The following is a 26,235-nucleotide window of genomic DNA, read 5'->3' as shown; positions in this document are numbered from 1 at the left end:
TATTAAATTTCCATTTCTCTCCATCACATCTCAAAGTGCAGCAGTTAGAAGAAGCGATCCTATTAGGGGGCGACCGTGACAGTGTAAATAAACAAAAATGCCCACGAAAAAAATGCCCACAAAAACGCTGAGGTCAGCACGTTACGTAAAACCAGGCTGAAAGTCGAACCAAAAGAACTATATGAAACAAAAAATAGAAACTTGAGGGAGTGGAACGCTGCGCCGACGCAAATTATCATAACCGCACAAGAATAAGGACGGAGGTGATCATATTATAATTATTGTTACTACCACAATACGAGGCAAAATGGCTGCTGGAACCATCACATCAATATTTTCATACCAAAAGGACTTGAACGGGACCGATGATCAGCGCTTCATTTTGAATTATGTAGAAAAACTCAAATAAAACCGACACAGACTCTCCGACTCGGGCGCCGATTCCAAACAGGCACTTGGTGGATTCATTTAATATTCGGAGAACTAAACAACAAAACGGACCCCAATTTCACTTCCCTTTTCAAAGTCAAAATGACATTTATTTTCCACATTTTCCAGCGTCCAATCAGGGTTGTTTGATGAAAATCCTTTTTAATACCAACGTGATAAACCTGAATAAATAAACAAACGCTATCGCCTCAAAGAACAGAAACAAACATCGTAGATCAGTAAATATAAGTAGCATGTACTTCCAATCTCACGGCTACAACTTGAAGCTACCAGTTTTATATTTGGTGCCACATTTAAAAAATATATTAATAATAAAACAGTCAATAGGAGTTGTGTTTGCATAGTTTACATTTCATAAAATATGAGATTCAGGAACATTCTAAATTCTTAAAAATGAGCCCAAGTTGGCCTCCCCAGTTTCTTGTGTTTTAACTGCAAAGCTCCTCCCACAAACAAAACGCAGGGGCGACGATAAACATCACAGACCATAATACACATTGACCCGCGCCGTTGCCCTGTTATTGATCCTAAAAATATTGATCAGGGCTCGTTATTGAGAAGATGCGACGGTGACCCAGCAAACAAGGTATTACTTATATTGTTATTTATTAAGAATACTTTCCATTCATCATGGTTCGAGGTGATAACGCCGATGGGATCCTTCAATTCATTTGTCTCAAATTCGTGTAATTTCTGTCGTTGTTTTATTGAGAATCTTTGTCATGTCGTTGAAATCCCTTTTGGCTCCATTTTGATTTGGGGAAACGTTAAACAATAATATAAAAATCACACGACACGAGATCGGGTGAATGTGCCGAAAAGGGAAACAAGAAAAACGTCTGTTTACCCACAATGCACGGCGGTTTCTCCAAACTCCAAAGATGTCATTATGAAAACCCCACGTGTCTAATTAAAAAAATATATAAAAATCTTTTAGAGCTGACCTCATCGGCTAATTTTAAGGTTGTGGATTTTTGGACATGATCTCAATTGGTTGTATTGTGTTTTCCTTTCTAAATAAATATGTCAAATTCTCACAGTGGATGATTTATCCGTCTAAAGTTGTGTTCATTAAGGGACCAAAAATAAAAATATGAGAGAGCGAGAGAGAGAAAGAGAGAGAGAGCGAGAGAGAGAGAGAGAGAGAGACAGAGAGTTACAACACGTGGTCCATCGCCACGGTGACGTCCTCCCCGTCCCCGGCGCCGATGGTCATCGGCTGGGAGAAGGAGGCGGCTCTCATGGTGCAGGCGTGGTCCGCCGCCAGGCAGAAGTACACCCACACGCTGAGGGTGAGGGAGGGGGAGGGCGAGGGGGAGGGCGTGTCAGCGGGGAGTTGGGTGGAGACGGACAGCGGCTTGGAAAGGTCCAGGATGCTGCCGGTGATCACCTGGCCGCCCAGCAGCCACTCATTACCTGGGATGAAAAAAAGACATCCAATTTAAATAAATACTTTTAAAAATAATCATGATTTGGCTGCTACAATTTATATATATATATATATATATATATATATATTTAAAAATAGGTTTGGCGGCATTTTCTGTCTGTTTTTTTACTTGTCTCATACCATCTGGCTTCGACTGTGAAGGCATTAAAGGGAAATTCCACTCTGGCGTCGACTTCTACTTCAAAAATATAAATGAACAAAATATTTAACCAATGAATACATGCATTAATTGAAAACTATAAAAAATATATATATATATATATATATATATATATATATATATATATATATATATATATATATATATATATATATATATATATATATATAAAATCAGGGTTTGGTGGCATTAGAGGAAAATCCCACCGTGGGAAAAGTTACTGAGCCGAATGGGACCGATCCGTGCACGATGCAAACACCCGAACGCCGCCGCGGCCCGCTCCACCTTTCCGCTCCACCGCAGCCCAGTCAGCTGAGTTTAGTGGACCGGCCCATGGTATAGTTCTGTCCGGTGGAGATGAAGGGCGGTGGGAAATGCAACTCCACTGTTTTGAGGGACTGAACTAGTTCAATGACACGGATGTGATGCTGCTTTGCAGTGGAATGCCCCTTTACAACCAGCACCCTGGGAGGAAAGGCGGGTTCTACCGACCTACTTTGAAAAACCCAAAGCGAGCAAATAAAAAAAACAAAACACATCGGAACCTCAGAAAAGGCTTGTCGACTTTACAGCACGTATTACTGAGAGTCATTTTTTATTTTTTTTAATTTTTATTTATTTTTTTAATCGCAATATTGAGAATATTTCAAAAAAATATAGTGACCGTACACCATCTCTTTTTCTATTATTCTGATATATTTGAGATATATTCCTGTATTTGTATAGATTTCAGAGGACATATTCAGTCAAAACTAAATTAATTTTTTTGGTGTTTGATTGGATAGCGGAGGATAATGGTCGAAAAATTTCCAAAGAAAAAAGTACCCTTTTCAAATCGATTCAGAAGTTGGAACGATGGAATGAAATCGTTTTTGGAGAGTCTAATTAGGGAACTAAGTAGTGTAGTCATGAAATTGGCATTTATTATTTACATGTGATCTGTTGAGACACTTTGATCGTACAAAAGAAAAGATTCAGACGTTATGATCGGATCCGAGCGAACACATTTTTGGTGAATGAGGTGATGATGATGATGCTGATGATGATGATGATGCTGATGATGCATCCAACATCCAACTTGACGTTTGAGAGTTATTCACAATTTGGCCGAGAAAAAGAAAAAGTAAAAGAACACAGGATGAAGCCGAGCTGGAACCTTAGCGAGTGAATGCAGAGAGTATGTGACTGAATGGCCCCCGAGAAGCTTTTAAAGGTTCAGCGGCAAAACGCACTCATGAATGAGGACTTTTTCTACCGCCGGTGCTGGAAATAGAAGCTCTTCGTGGGAACCAACCAAATACAGTTAGTCACGCCGAGCTGCGATCCAGTGCATGGTATATGAGAGGACAGCATCACTACTTAAAGGACGGGTTCCCACGCCGCTTCCAAACAAACAAATGTATAAAAAAAAACAAAAACAAGAAATCTCCTTTTTGAAAATGGGAAACTCACATTAGTCACACGTGTATTTATTTAAATTTTTTTACATGTTTTCACTGACAGTAAATCACATTTCATCCAGAACTACTTTTGGCATTTTCTGAAGTGCATCCAGAGCAAAATGTTAGCTACAGACGGTTTCCGGTAGGAAGCGATGCAAATTCCTGTTTATAGTCTCTTATTTCCTGTCTCTAGTCTCTTACTTCCTGTCTCTAGCCTCTTACTTCCTGTCTCTAGTCTCTTACTTCTTGTTTCTAGTCTCTTACTTCCCGTTTCTAGTCTCTTACTTTCTGTCTCTAGCCTCTTACTTCCCGTTTCTAATCTCTTACTTTCTGTCTTTAGCCTCTAGCTTCTTGTTTCTAGTCTCTTACTTTCTGTCTCTAGCCTCTCACTTCCCGTTTCTAGTCTCTTACTTCCTGTCTCTAGCCTCTTACTTCTTGTTTCTAGTCTCTCATGTTAGCACGGATGTAGCCAAAAGAGCTGATTTGTGGAAGTGCAAAAGAATCAATGAAACCACTGAAAACTGACCATTTGTTTGTATAATATATAAAGACTGTCTGGCTATAATGTGATTTTCCTGTATTCAAAAAGGAGATTTAACGTTAAAATGTATGCCCCATTGAACTGCATTCAAACAGGGTGAGAAGCTGCAGCCAGTTCTCAATATTAAAGCTCACCTCCCCTTTCATCCAATCGAATTGGAATAACAACAGCACCCGCTGAAGGAACTCTGGTCTTACCTTCTGCCGACAGCGCCCAGAAGCTGGGGGCCTCCTCCGTCAACTTGGCTCCGTCGGGGAGCGTCAGCGTCAGTACCAGCGTGACGGTCCGGCCCGGAGACACCGTCAGTGGCGGCAGCTCCGTCCTCCGAGCCGATTTGGGAAGTTTGGGGACTTTAACGGGACCGGAAGACTGTGGAGGGGCCGAGTCCGTGGCGTCCGTGGAAATGGGAAACTGAGCCGCAGGTAAGAGAGGAAAGTTGTGGATGTTATTGATGAAAGAAAACATTCTGCAAATTCCTCACCCAAAATGATAAATATACACATCTGAAAAGGAGCAGGAAGAACTATATACAGGATATATGAAAGTATCCGCATTTTAATGCCATTTGGACTGAAATTTCACTGAAAACTGAATATTTAATATATTGGGCAAAATTACATTTTGTTTTTTATATAAATAAATTTTTTTTTTTTTTTAAATAAAAATAACGGCTACATTTTTTGTGCCACACTGCAATCTACAGTACTAATATTAGTCTTCTAGGCGACACGGCAACCGCAGTATGCACAGACAGAGTTGAGGCCTCGTTGGAACCGGGACGTTTCAGATGCCTTGTTGTTCGGGTATGATCAATATCGATGTACGTTTGGAGCAGAGATTTGTGAAAAACTCTGACTGCGCCACCTGATTATTTTGGGGAGTCGGGCGCTTTGTGACATCATCATGCGATGTGATATAGGTCCAAGCGTCGTCTTTGGAAGTCATTCGCATCCAGCGCCTTGTGGACTACATAGAGTTCGCTATGCGTAGACAAATAACCCGAGCCGATGCTGTGTTTAATGGAAACTTGGAAAACTGTGACTCGTGCTGCATTTCACAAAACCCCCGGAAACTATAATCTTATAGACAATTAATTTGGTTATATATCAAATATGTTCAACTGGTCTAACATTTGAGATTGAAGAATTAGGAAATTTGGAATTGGTATCGATGTAAATTTTTTTTTGCCATTTACTTTGAATGAAACAAAAAAATCCGCGTGCGGTGTCCCTATTGAGTGCCCTTGCCTTACGAAAGTCGGAGCAATCTTTCAAACTGCACCTTGTGGATCTCATACGAGCGAAGATTCAGCAAAAGTTTGCGAGGGTGAAATCGGACATGGACTAAACACAACACGGAACGCAGAACTGGTGCTGAAACACCGCTGGCTGACGTCACTTCAGAGTTCCAGTTCGGTGCGAATGCAACCAGAAAGAAAAGCCCTCGGCGGTATGTCGTTCTCGGGAGACCTCCCCAGTTCCCAGCTCCCCTCAGGGAGTCCCCAGAACTATTTGGTCAAAAAACGCCTAGTAGTATTAGTATTATTACTATTCCTAGTAGTAGTATCACTATATTAAACACACACAGGTCTGACCAGGGACACGGTGCAGGTCTCCAGGTCCAGGACTTTGACCTGGTGGTTGTTGGTGTCAGCCACGTAGAGCATGGTCCCCCCTGGGCCGACGCAGAGTCCTCCTGGCTCGTTGAAGCGGGACCCGGCGAGCCCAGGACCCAGAGCGTCCCCGGACTCCCCGCTCCCCGCGAGGGTCCTGCACTGCCGGGTCCGAGGGTCCACGACCTTGATCTGGGGAGGGCAACACACACGCACGCGCGCACACACACACAGGAAAACTTGCACGTAAATGAGAAAGGGTGAACCCGGTCCTGTTTGTAACACGGTTTCAGCGCAGGAGTCAGGCGCCGCAGATCAGTCTTTTGCAGCCTCACCTTGTGGTTGTAGGAGTCGGCCACGTACAGCAGGTTCCGCTGTGAGGCCCAGGCCACGCCCAGCGGGTGCTGCAGCTTGGCCTCCACCCCCTTCCCGTCCACATCCCCAAACGCAAACAGATTCTGGGTCAAAGTAAGACAAGAAAATAATAATAATAATAAAATCGATGAACGAAAGACTGCTTCCCTTATGCCGAGCGTACGCCAGAGGACTTTTGCTCGGATTGCCGTGTCCCCAACAATTTTTTTTCCGAGATCATAAGAGAACCATCGGGAAATCTCTGGTCTTCGCCTCCCGGTCCAGACTCGCGGTCTCATGAGAATATCAGTTTGGAGTCTTAACTCTCGGCTCCTACAGTGGCGGAAACCCTGATCCCCGTAAGACCACAGGCCCGCTGAGCCCAACAGTGTGTGCACTACTGGGATTGATTCACAAGTCTTCAAATGTGTGGCGCTGTCGTTTGAAAGCCCTCCGGTGTAAATCCGCGGTGCCTCGGGGGGCGTCTGGACCCGCATCGCCAGTGCTCCCGGCCGCGAGGCACACGTTGCCGGGCATTGCAAACGTCGGAATCCTCGCCCGGGATCCTTGCACCGGTTCTTGGGTTTTCCGACGGCTCCGTTCCCTCGTGTCTACAGAACCGTCCCTTGAGCCGCCACCATTTTTACCTCGTTGGACGATACCGTCGCTGACGGACGAACGGGGGAGGTGGAATTAGCCATCATCAATCACATGTCGGCGCAGAGTTTGCTTTGGAGGGGGCGAGAGGTTTCGGATGATCTCTGGGATCTAATCGGTAGGGGAGGCCCAGGCTCACGGGAGGAGCCGCGACGCTGGCGGGGTTTTGCCAAAACGTTCCCGGGGAAGACAGAAGATTCCCGAACCGCCACCAACCCGCTGGGAAGCCTGCGTCGCACAGTTCCTTGTACAGGGAAGGGCGGGGGTTTTCACACTGTTTTCGGCGAAGATCTTCGTGGCGGCAGCTTGAAGTTCACACGAATACAAAAGGTGCTCTTGGCTGGAGGGTGAGCCGGCCCCGCCGCCGAGCGAAATCCCCGATTAAATCTTTCCCATGCAAATTGCCGAACATTTTTTCACATGCCCATTAGTTACATAATGATGACTTAAGTAAAAGCATAACAACATTACAATTTCATTAATGTGTGGGATTTCTGAAAGCCTAATAGCATCCAGCATGATGACGCTGTAAGAGCAACAAGAAATAAATCTCGACATGGAACCGGTTCATTATTCTGCTGAAGCCCCAGAAGAGCGCTATCAAAAAAAACAAAAAACAAAACAAAAAAAAACCGCTAAATGTGAATCATTCTTGAGAATTAGGATGACCCAGCAAATAGGGGTCCGCTTTCATGGAAGATTAATAAGCCTCGGCATTATTAAATTGGTAATATTGGGGGAGCGGAATCTGGCCAAATAATGTTGATGCCACCCCTCTGAGGAGCTGTATCAATGTAATCAAGCCCATCCGACCAAAACAAACTCATTACGGGCACAACAACCGTCCAGCCGAGCGCAAACAAACAAAAAAACAAACAAAGAAAAAACAAAGGGTTTAACTTGCGTAACATGCCACCAATAAAATAAAAATAAGTTGTTTTTAGTCATTTAATTCCTCTACTCCAGTGGAGTGGAGCTGCACAATCCGAGTCTGGCGAATGCGAAGAGGTGATGCTCAACTTTTTTTTTTTTTTTAGGAGACTTGACTGTGTGAGAGCGTAGACTGGTCAGGGCACGACTCACCGAGTAACGAAGGACGTATTTTGCCGGATGTATCATGCAGAACCTTTATAATGACCCAATGATTTATCGCGACCACTTAAGACATTAAATTATAATGTGGCTATTAAGGCCGTTGCTTTTTGAAAGGATATTTAAATAGATTTTTAGATTTATTTATTTATTTTAAATAGCGCAAGCTTTCCAAATCTGAGCACAGACATTTGCATTGGACCGGGACGGGGGGACGTGTCTCGAAAACCAAACATAAAAACTGAACGTCACAACAAGCAACAAACCAGGGCGCCCGTGTTGTCGCGGCAGCGGCGGCGGAATGGCCCCACGCCTCGCCGGCGGTAAATTAGTCAGAAACTCACCCAGAACTAGACACGCCGCAGTGAAAGGCCTTTTAATAACAATGATTAGCCTCGGGCTGCACTTTCGGAAAACAAAATAACCGGAATGAAATGATCTGAAGGCCTCCGTTTCTCGAGGAATTTTGACTTCAATCTTTGTTTGAAATTGGTTTTCCTTGTTTTTTTTGGGGTTTTTTTCTTGTTGTTGTTGTAATTCTCTAAGTGGTTTGCACGCTTGTGCGGGTGTTTTGTGAAGTTATTATTTGCCGTTTCCTGTCAGTCCTGGCAGTGTTGGATTCAATTTTTTTTCCTCGCATTCATACTTTGACGTGTGCGTTTAGATGATGCCTAATATATATTTTTGAACGTTCCCTTGTGAAAACTCCTGCGGGGGACCAAAAGGGCCCTTGATTTTGTTGATTCCAAAACGGCCTCACGTCTCCTGAGAACAAGCGGGCAGGCGACCTGAATATTTCTAAATGCCCGTTGGGTCATTTTGGGTCATTGACCTCTAAATTCGGCTTTCAAAGTCAGTTTACCAATCGCACCCCTGTTCAAACAGTGTGAAATGAAGCAAAGTGAGTCTAGCTAACCCGCCCTGGCCTGCGGGCGGATATCCCTCAAAGAGAACCAAACGCAATGCGTGCAAACGGAGATTTCCAGCTGCCCTTTAACCTGCCTCCAGGCGAGGTGCAGGGAATTCGGTCTCAGTCAAGTGGCATCTCTTTCAACCGCCGAAACAAAGATATTTGGAAGTTAAACCACTGTCCAAAACAGCAGCCAAGATGATTGGATGATTGACGGGCGGTGTTGGAGACCCCCCACTAGGGGTCACCTCATTGAACTACATGGAAACGTGAGGCGGGGATATGGATGGCAAAACTCTTCACTTTGACAGGAAGCCTCAAATGTTCCTCACTCCCCACCGTGAGCGGGCCACGTCTCCTTTATGACGATCGGTTATTTCTACTGGAGTTCCCTGCGTCACTCCCTTCTCTCCAGAGTTTGCCTCCTCCTGATCCATTGATTTATTCTTTTGTTTGCTTCATCACTCGAGGTGGGGGGGAGGGGGGGGGTGTTTTTTGGTTCTTTTTTTTTTTTCGTGAATGTTCATCCATATCGACACTTTACTGACCGCAAACAGCTACGCTGCCTTAGCAAATTCATAGCAGCTGCTTTTCACTTCTTGCAATGTGCCCCCCCCCCACAACGGAAACAACAAAAAGGCTGAAAGGCTGTTTCTTGAAAAGTTCCAGTTCAATAAAATATCAAATACGGGATTTTTTCCCCCCCAATGAGATTACCACTTTAAAATGATATGACGGTATCTCAGTCTGGAGATAGGACAGAGTTTTTGAAAAGAGCGGTGGAACCCACCAGCGGGTCTCTCTCCCCGCCGACCAGCATCTTGACGGCTCCGTCCTTCAGCGCCACGGTTCGGACGGTGCTGCTCTCGCTGTCGGCCACGTACAGGCAGCTCCAGGGCTCCTGGGGGGCCACGGCAAGGCCCGACGGCTGGGCGAAACCCGCCTTGTGCGGGTAGGAGTTGTTCCGGTTCTCCTCGCTGCCGCTGCCGGCCCACCGCACGCACGTGCCCGCCTTGGACTCACTGTTAGAGGGAAGATGATTATGATGATGACAACGACGACCACGACGACAACAATGATGGAGAGCTGAGTTGGAGGTGGAATGTAGCTCTTGGTACAATAAGGAGTTTTTAAATGATTGTGATTCTTTTACACAAATTAGTGTAATCCATTACACAACGGAGGCTAGGCTCTATATTAATGCTAAAATAACATTTACCACTTTTTACAACATTTTTTTTTTTTAAATCAATATTTGTATTGATTTGATAGTCGTATTTTTTTATTATTGCTTGTTTTATTTTATGCCTGTAACTTTTTACATGTTTTATATTTTTAAATAGAGTTTCATATTCCCTTATATCAATCAACATGATATATTTTTATTCCCATTCAATCCTCTAATATTTAAGGCTGTGGCACACACACACAAAAAAAAGAAAAATCTAATTAACCATATCTGCATATGGTGACAAGTTTACTGACGGTATTTCGGGATCGAACAGCAATAAAAATATCCCTCATATTGAGTGATTCCACTACAAGCCAGAACTAAAACCTCCTTATGATCGCATTTCACAAAACATAGTGAGGACGAGTTTTTAATTTTTGTCATTAAAAAAAAAAAAAAACATGATCGCAAAAAGTTCTTTAAAGGGGAGGTCCGCCATCTTTAAACGCAGTCCAAAGGGGAAAACGTTTAAGTGTTCAGGCAGGTTGCTGCTATGACAGGAACCAACGTTGTAACAAGGCCTGGGTTGAAAAATATCGAAACAGCGAACCTGTCCTTTAATAATTATAAAGGGAATGCATTATTATTATTATTAGAATAATTGATTGTTCTTGTCCCTCACCTCCCTTTGGGCAGCGCTCCATCTGCCAGGAACAACGCCCAGATCTGGTGTGTCCCCGCCATGGCGACCCACAGCACGTTGCCCTCGGCACCGCCTGGACGCCAAAATAGGAAGTGCGCGCGCACACACACACACACACACACACACACACACACACACACACACACACACACACACACACACACACACACACACACACACACACACACACACACACACACACACACACACACACACACACACACACACACACTATCCCTCAGAAGTGATAAAGTGAAGCCTTTACTTTCTGGTTACTTTCCTTGTGTAAATAGAATCTTGAGGGAAAAAAAGACACTTACATGGGGAAAAAAATAACCCCCCCCCCCAAAAAAAAACGATCAATTATGTATTATATAAAAAATAAAAAATAAAATAAACTAGCACAATTAATTCTGCATTTTAATAAAATACATTTTAAGAAAACAAATAGGCAAGCGGTTATTCCGCTATTTCACCGACTGCGGATAACAATTCTGAAGCTTTAGCAGAAATCTATACACAGCACAGACCCAATCCATTACTTTTACCCAACCGTATAGACTTTGAGTTACTTCTGAGTCATTAGAACACAATAATTGACGGTATAATCCATCATTTTCCACCATTACAGGCATTGAGCATGCACCCGTGTTTCACAAAAGCAGGAAAAACAAGAAAATCAAGTTGCTTTTTTTGGAAGACCTGACGTGTTTTCTGTATCGGGGGATGTTGTGCTAATCGATTCAGTCTGCGTTTCCGACACAAATCCCATAGGGGAAGCGTAAATTAGGCTTTTTCATAGGGAATTACCAATAATTTCCCGGTGAAAAAGCCCCATTTGTTTCTGTCCTCCAACCTGTCCTGCACTCTCTGCCTTTGGCGCCTTTGGAGAAGGAAAAGGAACGTTCCTCACCCACGCTCCGGTGCGGCCGGTGGGCAAGCCAAGCCCGATGTCCCCACACTGCACCCCTAACTCTAAAAGACACGTCAAGGGTTTGAGTGGCATTTTTAAGAAGAAAAACAATAACATTTTAGAATATTAAGACCTGTCTCCGTAGAGACTGGACAATGTTTCTCGTCTCTGCAGCCAAGCTCTTAATAAATATTTGTAAAAATCCACTTTATTTTGATTCAGCTCCACCCCTACTTTACGGCAACTTCACTGCCTCCATTCCCACTCGCTTACATTCGCAGCCGTACCGGCATTTTCTGGGAAATGATACTAGGTCGAGAGTGGGAAAATTTACGCAACGACTTTTACCGAAAAACACAGAAAAACCCTTTCCCACGTGACGCCAATATGGAACATTGCCATTAGATTAAGGGGCTTTCAGTGCAAGTGGGAAAGGAACTTTACAGACCAGCACAAATCTTAAAAAAAGAATAATAATAGAATAAAAATGTATACCAACTGTCCGTGAAGAAACTGCAGATAATAGAAATGTAAGTATTTCAGAAATAATTCTGCCGTGTGTTTCCTTCTAAAAAAATAAAGTATGCTGTAGATAGACTGTAGGCTGCGGCGTGCGTTCCGCTGTGTTTCTCCAAAACAAAACATACCAATAGAGGGTATTTACTGTGGATGTTATTTTACTTTCCGACATTTACAGTGTCCATATCTCCCACAAGCTTGAAGCACTGCAACAAAAGTTGGAATACATTTTCAAATGAGGCCTTTCTAAGATCTAATATGAGTGAAGATTCAGGGCCTGGAATGCCGACTTCTCGCCTCAAATTTGCTCCGAAACACATTTTGCTGGACTGATGAAGTGAAATCAGTGTCGGTTTAAAAAGTATAAGGCCCGCGTGATTTGGCCGTATTAATTATTCACACGGCTTCATCAATATACAAGAGTTTGCATGTACTTTTAGTGGCAGGATTATACATCAAGCTAGTATGATGTGTGATCCATACCAAAGAGGTTCAGGCCAAGAAGCATTTATATAAAATAAAAATAAACCTCAAAATGTATGTGGGCGTGTGTGTCCGTGTGTGAGTTCATTCAGCCAGTGTTGCACGATACTATTCATATTGTGGAATAAGGGGTCATTTATCGGTGTTAAGTGTAAGAGTGATGCTTTGATTTTATTTGACTTTTTTGTTTTTAAATAGGATTAATTTTATTGTTTTGTTTATTCATTATTGGTTGTTTTTTTTCAATGCTATATTTTATTGTTTTATTCATTTATTATGTTTTTATTTGTATTGTTTTATTCATGAATTGAATCATGTTTGCCTTAACTGTATGATCGTGTGAGCTGTGGGATGTTGGTGTTGAGGTTATGATGGCCTCTCTCCACAGTGGGAATCAGTGCTTCAAAGCAAAAGCGCAGCATTGGAAATGTAGTAAAAATAAAAAGTAACAAGTGTTCCTCACCCTATTGTTAACATTTTTCAAAACCAGACAATAGAAACAATAATTTTAAAAAATCACGGTCGTCAGTAAAATGGCCAGTAATGTTAAATGTGTGTGCAGACTAGTAAAAATTCATCGATATCAGCCTCAAAAATAAAAATACTAAAAATGAATACTTTTACACATTTTTAACTCTGTATGAGCAGGCTCAGGCTGGCCGCCGAGTGAACCAGCAGAAAGCAGAACAACAGATCTCTGTTGTAAATAAAACTCTTGCATAACATCCTGTGATGAACGCTCCAAAATTTTTGGAGAGGACAGGGTTGTGAAAGTTCCACCAGTCTGATATACAAGATAAGGGACTATGATGGGTAAAAAAGGGAAAAGGCCCCGGGATGGAACGATAGAAGGGAAGTAGGAGGAGGGAGGCAGTGTGATGTTGGAGAGCAGGAAAGTTACTTCCTGATAAGAGTGGTCGTGTTTCCTGTCGCCCTTCAAACGTGTGAAGAACACTTTGCTGAAGTTGAGATAAGGCTGGAAAAAAAAGCCTCCGTCATTAAGCTCCTCCAGCTTTAAACTTCATTAGCCACTTTAAATTTATAAGATCCTCTTAAACGGGTAATCGCACAGCGGCGTGACAATTTGGCGACTAATATCGATCGCAATCCCAGTCACGCATGGACACGACGCGTGGGAAACGCTGAAGTCTGTACTAGATCCATCAGAGGAGGAGGGATGACATCTAACAGTATTAGTTGTATTTTCTATATTATAAGCATTAAGTTAAAGCAGCAATGTGTAACTTCTGGTATTTGGCGTCCCCAAACGCAGATATAATGTACATCTATGTTACAGAGCCCTGTGCATGGACCTCGCCGCTTCAGTGAGCACTCAGTGAGTCCACGGCTCCCCCGCCCAGTCTCTCTCCCCCGGAGCCTCTCTCCCCCGGAGCCTCTCTCCGCGGGGATCGGCCCCCTGCTGCCGGTGGAGGTACCAGATGTGCTCGGCCTGGCAGATCGGCGCAATGAAAGTGAGCGCCGGCTGATGTGCGGGTGCCGGACGCACCACTGGTCCGTCTCATTCGCCGGGGAGGTGGAGCGGCTACGTTTTGTATGGGCATTATTACCAAATATTTGGTAAGGAAATTACGTAGTGCCGTGAAGCGTAATGCACTTTTCCCTGCAGCCACGGAAGACCCCACCCCAACCCCCAGAGAAGCTGGAATCCCACGGAGAAAGACCCACGCCCAGAGGAGCATAAACCAGTCCCAGAAAGTGCAAGGAGACCCTGCAGCCCTGAGACGCACACAAACAACCCACCCCCACGTGCAGGCACAAGATGCAGGCTCAGAACCCGGTCGACGGACGCCAGGGTACGGACCACAGGCCCAGAGCCGACAGACCGACACCCCGCCCCGCAGGCAAGCAAACCCTAGGCCTATTGCGTGGTGTATGTACTGAATTTGAGTTCTGGCACTGGAGGTGAAGCACAACCAGATTAACGCAGGGGTGCAGACCCGACCAAATAGATTAATGGATAGATGGGTGGATGAATGAATGAATGGAATCAATGGATGAATAGAAGAATAGATTAACAGATGGATGGATGAATGGGAGGGTGAACAGAGGACGGGATGGATGGATAGATGGATGAATTGACACCGACCTGCACTACCGAGGCACACATCCCAGGGAGAGCTGATTGGCTGGCTCAGTCCAGAGGCTCCGCCTTCTTTGTCGGTGCCTTGAGTTCCTACTCCAGCCAGAGTGCTGACCGTTCCTTCCAGCAGGTCAATCTGAGACACACAGAAAAAAAAATCCTTTATCATCAAAAGAATCCAGAAAGGAATCCTTAATTATCACAATAAACATTTAAAATTGTATAAGATAGATGGATAGACATAGACAGATAGATAGATAGATAGATAGACAGATCGATAGATAGATAGACAGAGGGTCATATTTTCTGTAAAATGGAGCGTCACGTTGACTATGCGACTCCACTGCAGTAGGATTAAACTCTCACAAAAATTTTATTGACTTGTCATTTCTGATGTGTGTGTGTGTGTGTGTGTGTGTGTGTGTGTGTGTGTGTGTGTGTGTGTGTGTGTGTGTGTGTGTGTGTGTGCGCGCGATGGACGTCTACCTTTCGGATCAGGTGGTTCTCGGTGTCGGCCACGTAGACCGTGTCCCCGCTGATGGCCACGCCCTGCGGGGAGCAGAAGGACGCCTCGGCCAGGCGGCCGTCTTGTCTCCCGCTGCCGGGCCCTGTCACAGTTAGTGTGACACATAAGTTAAACTACAGTGTACTCCCATCTTAAACATTCTCCCATTATTCTGTAGAATAATTGGTTTTCAGTTCTTGTCAATATGATATAGAGTTCACCCCTACTGCACATACATTTGGGGTCATTTTAGATCAGAAAAGAGTAAAACGGTGAACAATTTAGGCACATTTTAGAAAGATGTGGAACTTAGAGAAAATCTGACAGTTGAACAAATTCATATATTTTAAAATGTACACAAAAAAATTTACTAGTCTTTTTTTTTTTTTTTACATTAAAAGGCATAATACCGAGGCAACACGCAGCCCGACGCAAGGCGTTGTTTAATTTATTTAAAGTATTTGAAGTAATTCTGCAATGTGAGTTGGTGTGTGTTTAACGTTGTATTGTTGAAAGCCGCAGATCAATTTCCTCAAAAACGCCAAAACTTAAGACTTGTTTAAAAATAAATCCAAATAAATCTTCCTCAACTGTTAACTTAAAAACTGATCTACACGGAACCAAACCTAAAATACACTCCCAGCACACAGCCCCTGTCTGATATCCATCCCGGCTAAAAGTGTTGATGATGGTGGGACGGGGGAGGCCCAATTTGTCTTCTTTATCGTGTTGATTGTCAATGGTAATGGTGCTTGGAACTCAATGCTAACTTTGTCTTGATCAACAAAGACCGAACAGATTTAAAGACAAGGGGTGCTTACCTCCCACGACGTGCAGCAGCTGCCCGGTTGCGGACAGCACCAGGATGCGGTGATGCCCCGTGTCCGCTACCACCAGCCTCTTGCTGCGGTCGTCCCACGCCACCTTCCCCGGGAAGGAGAGCACGGAGGGGGGCAGGGAGTCCCGGTACAGCCTGATTCCCACCGCATGGTCCCTCAGCAGGCCCCGCTCCCGGTAATAGCGCAGGGTGGTGTCCGCAAAGAGCTCCAGCTTGTGGCGCTGGCCCTCGCCCACCAGCGAGAACAGCAGGTTCCCGCGGGGCCCGAGGAGGACCAGCGTGGGCCAGCAGGCCACCTCCAGGTCGCTCCAGAGCCGCGCCTCGCCATCGTTTACCACCGGGTGGCCTATGTCGTAGCGGAGCACCGCGCTGCGCACGTTGTCCAGCACCTTGGAGCGGCAGAGGATGAACACAAAGCGACCGGAACAAAGTAGGTGAATATTTAGGATTGGTCTGACACTACGGCTACGTTTCCGCCACACACCTTAACACTCAATTCGTTGTTTTTTTTTGCTTGAATCTGAGCTTTTGGCCTCGATTGCAGACATTCATGTTTGTAATGGCAGGGATACACCATAAGACTTTTGACAGACAGCATCACAAGAGTTTCCAGAATTACACACACTACAGGATTTATCTGTACCTTTTTTTACTGGTAAGACATCAGATATTTTAAAACAAACCTCATATTTACTATATTATATTAAGTCCAAGACTAGCGTGGTACTGATCACATCTAACCTCAACAGGAGCATGATCTATCTTAATGACCCTAAAGATTATCTTGTGATATCTTATGATTATCTTGAGGTCTTAATTTCTCTGGGACTTGCGACAAACTAAAAACCCTCAAAACGCTGGAAACAACTAAAATTGCAAGCAAATCTATCAGCGGTGCAGGGGCATTAATGTCAAGGATTATTTGTCATGGAGGTCGGATCACAGTTCCCCAGCTGTGGAGGACGAGGGTCAGAAGACGAAAAGCGCCGGAGGTAGCGGCCGCAGCTGAATTAGCAGCTTTGACTGGCAGGAGGCGTGTGGGTGAAGGCAAAAAAACACAAACAAAAAAAACAAAAAAAAAACAGTAAAAAATAAAGAAAATAAACCCACACATTAACACAAATCTGGCAGTTGTCCACATGTTGAATTTCACATCTACGACGTGTGACAGAGTATCCCGAACCCCATTGAAAAAGATCAGACTTTTCTGATCACGCAGCCAAAGAAAGATAGAGGGATGCATTTGGGTTTCTTCCATCTGTGGTGTGAAGGAAGCCTTACTGTACGCTCTTCCATTACTTTAATATGCTGCCAGGGTCCTCTGTGAGCCATTTGGCTGAAACGTAAACATGTTGTGAGCATATGAAATTTTTACAAGTAGATTAGCAAGTTGTGCGAGTCTTCCAAAAGCTCAACTTATTTTCTCTTGCACCTAATAGGGGAAAGCAGTTCATGTCGTGGAGCTTGGACGAAAATGCTGCGCTCTGGAATTGCAATATTGATGGGCGTTAAATGAATAAATGCATATTAATATGACTATCAACGCTCAACCAGCTGGGTTTCCATTAAGCCACTCTGGAAGGTGGGGAGAGAATAAGAATAAGGTGGATTTAGGAAGCGAGACGGTTTTCTCTCCGTCTTGGGACGACGGTCTCTATTTGTTGACACGAGGCCAGTCAATTGACCCTTACAGCAAGACATCTTCCAGCTTTTTTTTTTTTTTTTTTTTCCCTCCTCTTTAACCAGATACATTCCATTCCAGAAGGAATACATTCCATATCTGGATAATTGTATTTATTTGTTGACTAATGCAAACTCCTTCGGCATTGTGATTGCAAATGTAATGTCTGAAATTCAGTGGTTTTACAGTTTTGGGCTAATGGGGGGGGGGGGGGGGGGGGGGGGGGGAAGAAAGAAAGATACTTACTTTTTCATTAGGGAACTTGGCAGAGTGCACACCCACAATAACAAGTCCATCTGACGGACAGATGAGTGGAACAAGGGAAGAGAAAAAACGAACCGATTAGAAGACTGCAAACGAGCAATTGATTTGATAAATCAAGTTATTTGTTGATACATTTTTTATTCATTTGAATAATCTATGCAGGTCATTCTGACCACAAAATTACATTAAAGGGGGTGATAAGTAGGGATGCTCTGATACATTTTTTGTTTCCAGGCTGAGTAGAAGTAGTTGCAGATGAAGAGAAGCAACACAAACACTGATAATACTGACCATAATGAAGATTTGCAAAGACCGCGTGCTTATTTTTTTTTCCCAGTCAAAAGATGCACTGTTTTGCTCAAACAAAATCAAATATAAAACAAAGCTGTGATAGAGCTTGAGAAATAGCACTCGAAACGGGAAGGCAATGCAACTACCTCACGTTACGTTACACTTGTATGATGTAATTCTCGAAAAAATGTGTTTGATGTTTAATGTCTGAAGCAGCTCTCAAAGGCAGCCTTTCATTTCATAACAAACAAGACAGGCATTTGTAAGCAGCACACGTTGGAGATCAATTCAGCCTATTCAATTACTAACAGTTAATTTGACTAATTTTCTGGAATGGCAATTAGTTCATTAGGCCTTTGATGAGGTAATCATTGGATTAGACTAATTGTTTGATACCAAGCTGGTTGACATGCTGACACAGAAAACGTTGCATGTATGCAGGGGCTAGGAATACACAGTAAACCCAGCCAAACCTACCAGCCCCGATACCCACTGAAATATATCTAGGACAGAGCACCCATCTGCTCCAAACTCAGCAGTTTTCCACACACGGACGCACCAACCTCATCGACTGGCGCTATACAGCCCTGTAAGAACGCCCCTAAACTTCCAGATCGCATCCAGTGACCACTGAAACCATGAATCTGTATTCCAGACTAAAGGACGTTTCCATTGATAAAGAAAGGGAAGTTGTCTAAAGAAAGCTCTACCCCCTTGTCTTTGGCATATTGCTTTACTAGTGGAGCAAGTGTGGAGGGAGGGAAGGTAAACAAAAATGAAACACTAAACACCAAGCTTAAATACAGACCGAATAATGCCAACGTAGTAGAAAAAAGGAATGGCCAACAAACGGCCTGGGTGAGAAGGATCCAATGGTCGTTGCTGGTTCAGCTTCAAACCGCCTGATACCAAGAATAAGTCATATTTCAAATGGGCCATATCATATGTAAGGCTTGGTCCTCTGTGAACCTCTTGCAGCTAATTCCCTCGTATCGACTCAAAATTAGGAGTGATGTGTGTGTGAGAGAGACTCAGAGCTCTAGGAATAACCTTTGCTCCTGCATGTTAATGCAACCTAATAAATGACCTTGAGGAAAGTTTAAAATGGTAGATGTACTCGCTTGTTGTGGAAACACAAGAGCCATAATGGGGATGACGAGGGATTCATCGCCAGGACGTGGGACAAAAGGAGGAGGAGATGAGATTTTGGGCTGGGAGCTTAGAGGACAATACCGCTGTGATTCTGGCCCCTCACCGTTGTTTCCTCTATTTGGCAAACTTTGTGTTCTTAGGTGTACACAGTGTATGCTTCAGCGCGTCTAAACTGACATGACTAATGCTGAACAGGTGTGGAAAAACACTCAGTGAGGCTTGACATTTGGTAGGTCAAAATAATTAACTTGTGTGAAAAACTGGTCGGCGGTTCCTTTTGCAAAAAGTGCTGCATTACTGTCGTACAAGTCATTCAAATGTGTACACTTATAGAAGAGGCTTATAGCACATCCAATCAGAGCCTGAAAGGTGACATTCTGGCCGATTGGAAGCTATCAAGGAGAGTTCCCTGGCACTGAAACGTAAAAATGACACATGGACACTGCTCACTTGTGTTTCCTTCCACACCAAAAAAAAAATATGCAGGCCTTGGAAAAAAAAAATAAAAAAAATAAAAAAATACTTCCAAATGCCCTTGACCTCAGATTCTGAGGCCCTTGACTGGCCTAAGAATCTGGAGTTGGTCCCCGAGTGTCGGGCCTTGGCTTCCCACCGTCCCTAGAATAGTCAATTTGACAATTGTCAAATTTGAGAAATTGTCAAAAAAGTGACAATTTGTCATTGTACAAGTAGGCTACAACTAAATGAATCCTCTGCATCTGAGCCCTCCTATCCCTAAGAGCAGTGGTCAGCCGCAGTACGGCACCCAGGGACCAATTCCAGTTCTTTCACCAGTGCGTTGGTCGGGGGCACCGACAGGAATATTAAACCTAACATACTTGTCTTTTGATGGTGGGAGGAAACCGGAGTAGCCGGAGGAAACCCGCACTTACGTGGGGAGAAAATGCGGACTCCACACAGAAAGGACCTGGGATGGCCTGGATTCGAACCCAGGACCTTCTCGCTGTGAGGTAACAGTGCTAACCACTGAGGGGTTAAATGCTGAAGAGAAGTTTTGTGTAACTGTACTCTGCAAATAAAGAGATTCTTCTTCTTCCTGAAATGCCTTCGGGTATTGTTCCTTCTTCAGCAGCACCCAAAGATGCACATCACAGATCTTAGTCAGCCCCTGAAGAGTACAGTTATTTGGAGACCCAAAAGTGATAATGCGTGACCCTCAATTAGGCCAATGTGCGTTTGAAAGCTTACGTAACAATATCCCAAACTGCCACATGCTTCTGATTCACATGCCTCCTTGAACAGACCGTTTCATGCAACTCATTTTTGGTGCACTTTTGCAATCGGAGTTGCATAACGGATAATGTCCCATCCTAATACTTCTTGGTACCAAATCAATGCTATGTATGTTACAGTTTTCCTCAATTAAATATCTGGCCAGGGGGCCAGATATTTAATGCTTCACGCTTTTTTCCCCCCTTTGTAGATCACAATTAAATTGCAGTTTGGCAAACACGGACATGTACTGGAGCTTCTTGAAGCACCCCAATTTAACACTCAGAACTGCCAGTAAATAGACAGTGACCCGCACGGATCTAATATTGGCAGGCATATCACAGCTGAGAAATCGACATGCCTGTTTGTGAAAATACTCAGGACAGAGCATAATTCAAACCCGCTCTCCCCAAAGTGTCTCAAGGATCCGATTCTACCAACGGTCCCGAAGCGGCGGCACGTCGTCGCGCATAGCAATTATCTGGCCTTTTATGCCCAATTCAGACCATCAGTCAAACTGCTTAAAACCTTTCATTTGTGGCTAATTACACTGCGAGGCCCATTGTCTCACCCAGACGTAAGGGACGAGGAAGATGTGATAGCCGCACTGCACACATGAAACTCTGCACTTTACTCTTTATTCCGGAATCATGAATGTGAAATAATATTAATGAAGGCTAAATTGTGATATTCATAAGACATTAATAACTGACTGCCCCTTCCACCCTGACAGAGGTGGAGACAAACGATTAGGCAGAAACAGATTGGGAAATTAAAGCGTTTCTGGGCTCGGCGCTGAAATCGCTTGACTTGCGTTTGTGCATATTTTTTTCGTGTGCCGTTCATCTGTTGCATCCCTCGCCGGTTTGCTCTCTCTTTTATAATTCCCAAGTTTTGACAGACAACTGCACGTCTGTGATCAATGGGCGCAAAGCCTCCGGGTGATTTAGTAAGATTCCCTGACAGTTTGACGAGCAGAACGAACGTCTTAAGGAATGCTAGGGAAGTATTACGTCCATCCATATCAATCTAAAGCCGTTTTATTCCTTAACCATCACAGCCATGTCTCCTTTTGCTTCCTAATCGGTCTGTGCATTGGTAAATTTTTCCATAGAGGAACAGACATTTCAGGCAATACGTTTTGTGTGGAATTTGGTGCCACCCTTCGTCTGTACGCATGACTTATAATTGGCAGCCCCGGGCCTACATGAGCTGTGGCAAAAAAAATTTACATGATTTTTGGGATGAACGAGTACGGAACACCCGAATTTGGAGAGGAAGAGTTGCTGAATATGAAATCCAAGGCAAATAAACAAATGGTGGAAAAATTATCAAGAATATCTTTGAAAAAGTTTGTGCATAACGATTAGAAAGAAGTGCAATGCAAATGTATAAGGATCTTTAAAGGCCTGATACTTTTCTAAATTCAGTTTTTTTACAGTGAGACAAGCATAGAACCTTCAGAGGTGCAAAAAGATTGCAGTCTCCCTGAGGCCTGACCCCCACACACACTGCTGTTTACATCATCCTCACCACTTCTTTTATTCCCAACGGGGTGGGTAATAGCCATACTGAATTGCTGGTTGGGTTTGGATCCTAATGACCCAAGTGGGTGTGGGGTCACGTTCTGCCGAGTTTCAGTGTGTGGGACTTTAAATTGCACTTAATAATGTCTTCATCTGTTTTGGGGTTTTTTTTTTGGTTTTTTTTTTTTTTAAATCTTCTTTGTCTTTCATGGCTCATGTGAAGCACTTTTGATTTCCCTTGTGTATGAAATGTGCTACATAAATAGTTGTCTTGCCCTACCAAAAAAAACCAAAAAAAAAAACGAAACAAATAACAAGATCCTGTCATAAATGGAACCCACGGACTTACGCCACATAATCTCAGATCAGTCAAGCAAAGTGAGAACAAAAACCAAATTGTCGTCCCGATCTGCAGCCGTTTCTGCCAGCCACGGCTCAGGCCAACCAGTGCGTTACCAGCACAGATTGTGAGAACAATGGGGGTTGAGATGTGTGTGTGGAGGGGTGGCTGAACATGGCTCCCACACCTCATTGGGCACCACAGCAAACAGAATGTACCGATGGCTGTGCCAAAGATAAGGGTGGCATGATAACGTGCAGGGAATGATACTGTGTGTATGTGTGTGTGTGTGTGTGTGTGTGTGTGTGTTCGACCTGCTGCCTGGCAACAGAAAACAGAGCCAGGTCGTTTCCACAGTTGATCCCTTTCAAAAGGTTCGTAACCTTGCGTGTCAGCACAATGTGCTTTATATGGAAGGGCTAAAATAAGCCGCCAAGAGTTGGGGTTTGGGACGGTTGCCGTTATGGAGCCTCCACTCAATGGGAATGTACATGTATTTTTAGGGACGGTCACTTTACGAGTTGAGATAATATGCAATATGGGCTCGAAAGGAGGACAAGTGGGCTCGTGGGCCTGTGTTCAAATGATGCTGCATCAGATGCACGCACGCACGCACGCACACACGCACGACAAAAGCAAGCCAATGATATCAGTGGGGCTACATTGGAGCTGTGCAATACCATTTTAATATATAAACCTCATTTCCCAATTGTATCAATCAGAAATTGACATTTATTCAATAATAACCAGTGGACAACTTCAGCAACTTGAAAATGTTACCTAACAAAATAAAAAGGTTTAGCCTTATTTCTACCCGTATAACAGCATGTCCTTCAACATGTCCTACAACAACTCTTTTATCAAGTATCACAGTGGCAGAATAGTGAGGGGAGGGGCCATGGTGTTTCCAAAATAAATCTGACAAATCAGGGAGGCAGGCCTAGAATCTTGGGAGGAGCTGTGACACTGTGAAACACGGTGGTGTCGCAATAAGATTGTCTGGCACTAATACATTGGGTCACATCGGATTTGGTTGCAGTTGTGAGCTACAGATTTGTTTTGATGTAGTTGCGCCCCCTCATATTCAAGCATCAATGTGGACGATCAATTTTCCTTCATGCGACCTGGCCATCTGTCACTCGTTCTAGCTGCCTGTGTACACTATAATGTATGTGTACAGCTATGTGGTTGCATGCAGTGATGGGTCATGTGGGTCGCACAGTTCAAAGGTCACGTAGTCAACAGTCAAGTTACAGTTAGCCTGCAGTGCATATGCAAGCTGCATACAATCAATTCCGTTTACAAGCTAAAATAAGGGATGTAGAAGAAGATAAAGAATTTGAAATTAATCCCGATTGAGTTCACTAGTTTGTTCAACGGAGTTTTGTTCTTTTACACTGTTTAATGGCGAGAAATTCAACAACATTCGAGAGGAAACTGGATGTTCAAGTTTTAACTTGGTTGGATTGATCTCTGCATTTCCATATAGCATAATCGTTGATAGGTTATGTGTGTGCAGTGCTGCTGGTCAGGGCCGCCGTGCCAATCTGTAGACCTAAAGCATTCATTATCAGTTTGTTAAGTTATTTGTTTTGTTCATCATCCAACAGACTCATTTCAAAATGAGAATTAAAAGCTACAGGAACAAATACTGGGCTACTCTCTGTAGGTGTTGCTCAGCTTGTTGTGCTTTGGATACACACCGAAGGACGTAAAACAAGTAATTTGCCGCCTTTGCAAATGCAGCCGCAGAGCGGAGGTTTGGTTAGAACAATTGCTTTATTAGGCGTCTTAAAAGGATAGCAAAATAAAAAAATAAAAGGATCAAATTGTGTAAATATCCCGGAGAAAGACTCTCCTGGTCTGCGTCTCTGCTCCTCCTAGGAGGAGGAGGAGCCGGCAGCTGCGGCTCCCATGTGACGGTACCCCCGACCCCCCCGGGTAATAGGTGCGTTTGAGTGCGCTCTGCACCGCCGCGTTGCTCCTCCAATATCTGAACCGAAATGAGCTGAACCAAAGGGAAAGAGATAAAGCCCTGTTTGAGAATGACGAGGTGGAACGGGGATGAAAGGGGATTTACGGTGATCTATTTCTGCTTTTTGAGGATTTCCCCAGACGGGGAGAAAAGCAGTGGCTGCGGTTAAAGCGCTGACGATGAATGCCAGTTCCTATGCGCTCACACTTTGAACTGTGGTTCACAGGTCATTCAATTAGCAAAATAAAAGGACAAAAACCGCCCCAAAAAAATTGCTAAAGCAACAACCGCCGATGGACTCAACTAATCGCCATATTCGTCCAATCGCCCGAGCCTGGCGCTGACTCCCTGAAAGCAAGATCAGAACGTTGGGAATTTCTTAGCTGTGAAATAAAGTGAACGCAGCATATTGTTGCATGTTGACCACATACCTGTGACGGAGTGCTTTTTCTCCAACCGGTGCAAGTCGGGCAAGATGTGCATGCAGTTGATGCAGCAGTAAGTAAAGAAGTCCAGCAGAACCACTTTCCCTGCCAGCTCCTTGTTGAAAGACAGAGGCCCCTCTGTGTTCAACCATTCCAGGCCTGGGGCAAATCACAAAGTAGGAGAAAGAAGAATGTTATTGCATCTTAATGAATTATGTTCAGCCACAGTAGAGACAGACGCTTCCGAATGACCCCGGCCTCAAACAGTGATAAACATAAAAGTAGATATGTAGACAGCCGTGACTCGGACTGTTCTCTGCCGAATAGGTGTGGCCCATTTTACACTTACGTTAAACGACAACTGAGCAGGTTTCCGCATGTCAACATTCTCTAGGGCAGTGATTCTCACCCATTTTCAGGGACCCTTAATTTCGTCCGCATCAGGCCAAGGACCCCATTTGATCAGATTTTTTGTCTCCGGGAGCCTCAGTTTGAAACACGTTGTGTTGTCAGATATGAAGATATGACTACTATTAACGCTATCCTGTGAATAGGTGAAATAGCTGTGAACAAATAAAAGATCTCCAGACCGGTTCTCCGGGGCTAGGATATCGCCTTGAAAAGGTGAAACGCTATTTGAGGGAATAGGCGAAGTAATGAACAAAGAGCAATGCAATATAACTTGAATGCATTCCACGTATTCAATCTTTTTTACTAAATGCATTCTATGTCCATTTATAATGTGTTACTGTGCACTTTGTCTCCTTTTGAGGTTTTAGTGAAAGCACTTTGAGATGACTTGTTGTTGAACTGTGCTATATAAATAAACTTGCCCTTCCCTTTCCCTTTCCAGGTGTTAGGGAGATAACAGCGAAAACTATGATCGACATAGTCATTATTCTACATCCCCCGACGGTGCTGATGCCGTGTCAATGAAACAAGGGGATGAAGTTTAACTCTTCATAATTTTTGGCTGGGGGACCCCCTGGAACCTCTCGAGGGGCCCCTGAGGGTCCACGCACCCCACTCGAAGAGAACCCCGGGTCGGTCGCGCCCGAAGCAGGGCCGCGTTGGGAGTTCAACGGGATGTCGCTTCGCGATACACGGTGTTTGGCGCAACTGCTGGGCGACGGTCGCCGTCGGCGCCACTAACCCGTCTGGAAATCGGCTATCTTCAGCTCGTCCCGCTCGTCCACTTTCTCCAGATATTCGCGCACGTGTCTTTCCTGCTCCCGCGGCGTCGCGGCTTCCTCCAGGGCCTCGTCCAGCCGGCACTGGCCGGGGAACAGGGCGGAGAGGCTGCAGCGGGACGCCATGCCGACAACAACAAGGCGGTTGGGTAAAGCGGTCACGGGGTTTCATATGCGCTGTTTCGACGAAACGAAATAAATAAATAAAGTAAATTGAGCCCATTGATTCGTCACCTGTGTCGCATATACGCTGATTT

General features: G+C 44.2%; 1 protein-coding gene across 1 annotated transcript; it reads right to left on the bottom strand.

The window, feature by feature from the left end:
• On the bottom strand, positions 1–26,104 carry nhlrc2 (NHL repeat containing 2; the record flags this gene model as incomplete). Its single annotated transcript, XM_080021760.1, has 12 exons — positions 1–1,866; positions 4,241–4,454; positions 5,638–5,847; positions 5,991–6,113; positions 9,459–9,690; positions 10,522–10,615; positions 14,565–14,694; positions 15,045–15,166; positions 15,885–16,290; positions 17,829–17,878; positions 24,795–24,947; positions 25,942–26,104. 12 exons carry the CDS (start codon positions 26,102–26,104, stop codon positions 1,607–1,609), a joined length of 2,157 nt encoding a protein of 718 aa, XP_079877886.1. The 3' UTR covers positions 1–1,606.
• Between the last annotated feature and the right edge of the window lie 131 nt (positions 26,105–26,235).

The sequence above is a fragment of the Zeus faber genome (genome assembly GCF_960531495.2).
Source record: "Zeus faber genome assembly, chromosome: 20".
NCBI lineage: Eukaryota > Metazoa > Chordata > Actinopteri > Zeiformes > Zeidae > Zeus > Zeus faber.
Note: the sequence above shows the minus strand (reverse complement) of the source record. Positions and strands in the feature narration are given on the sequence as shown.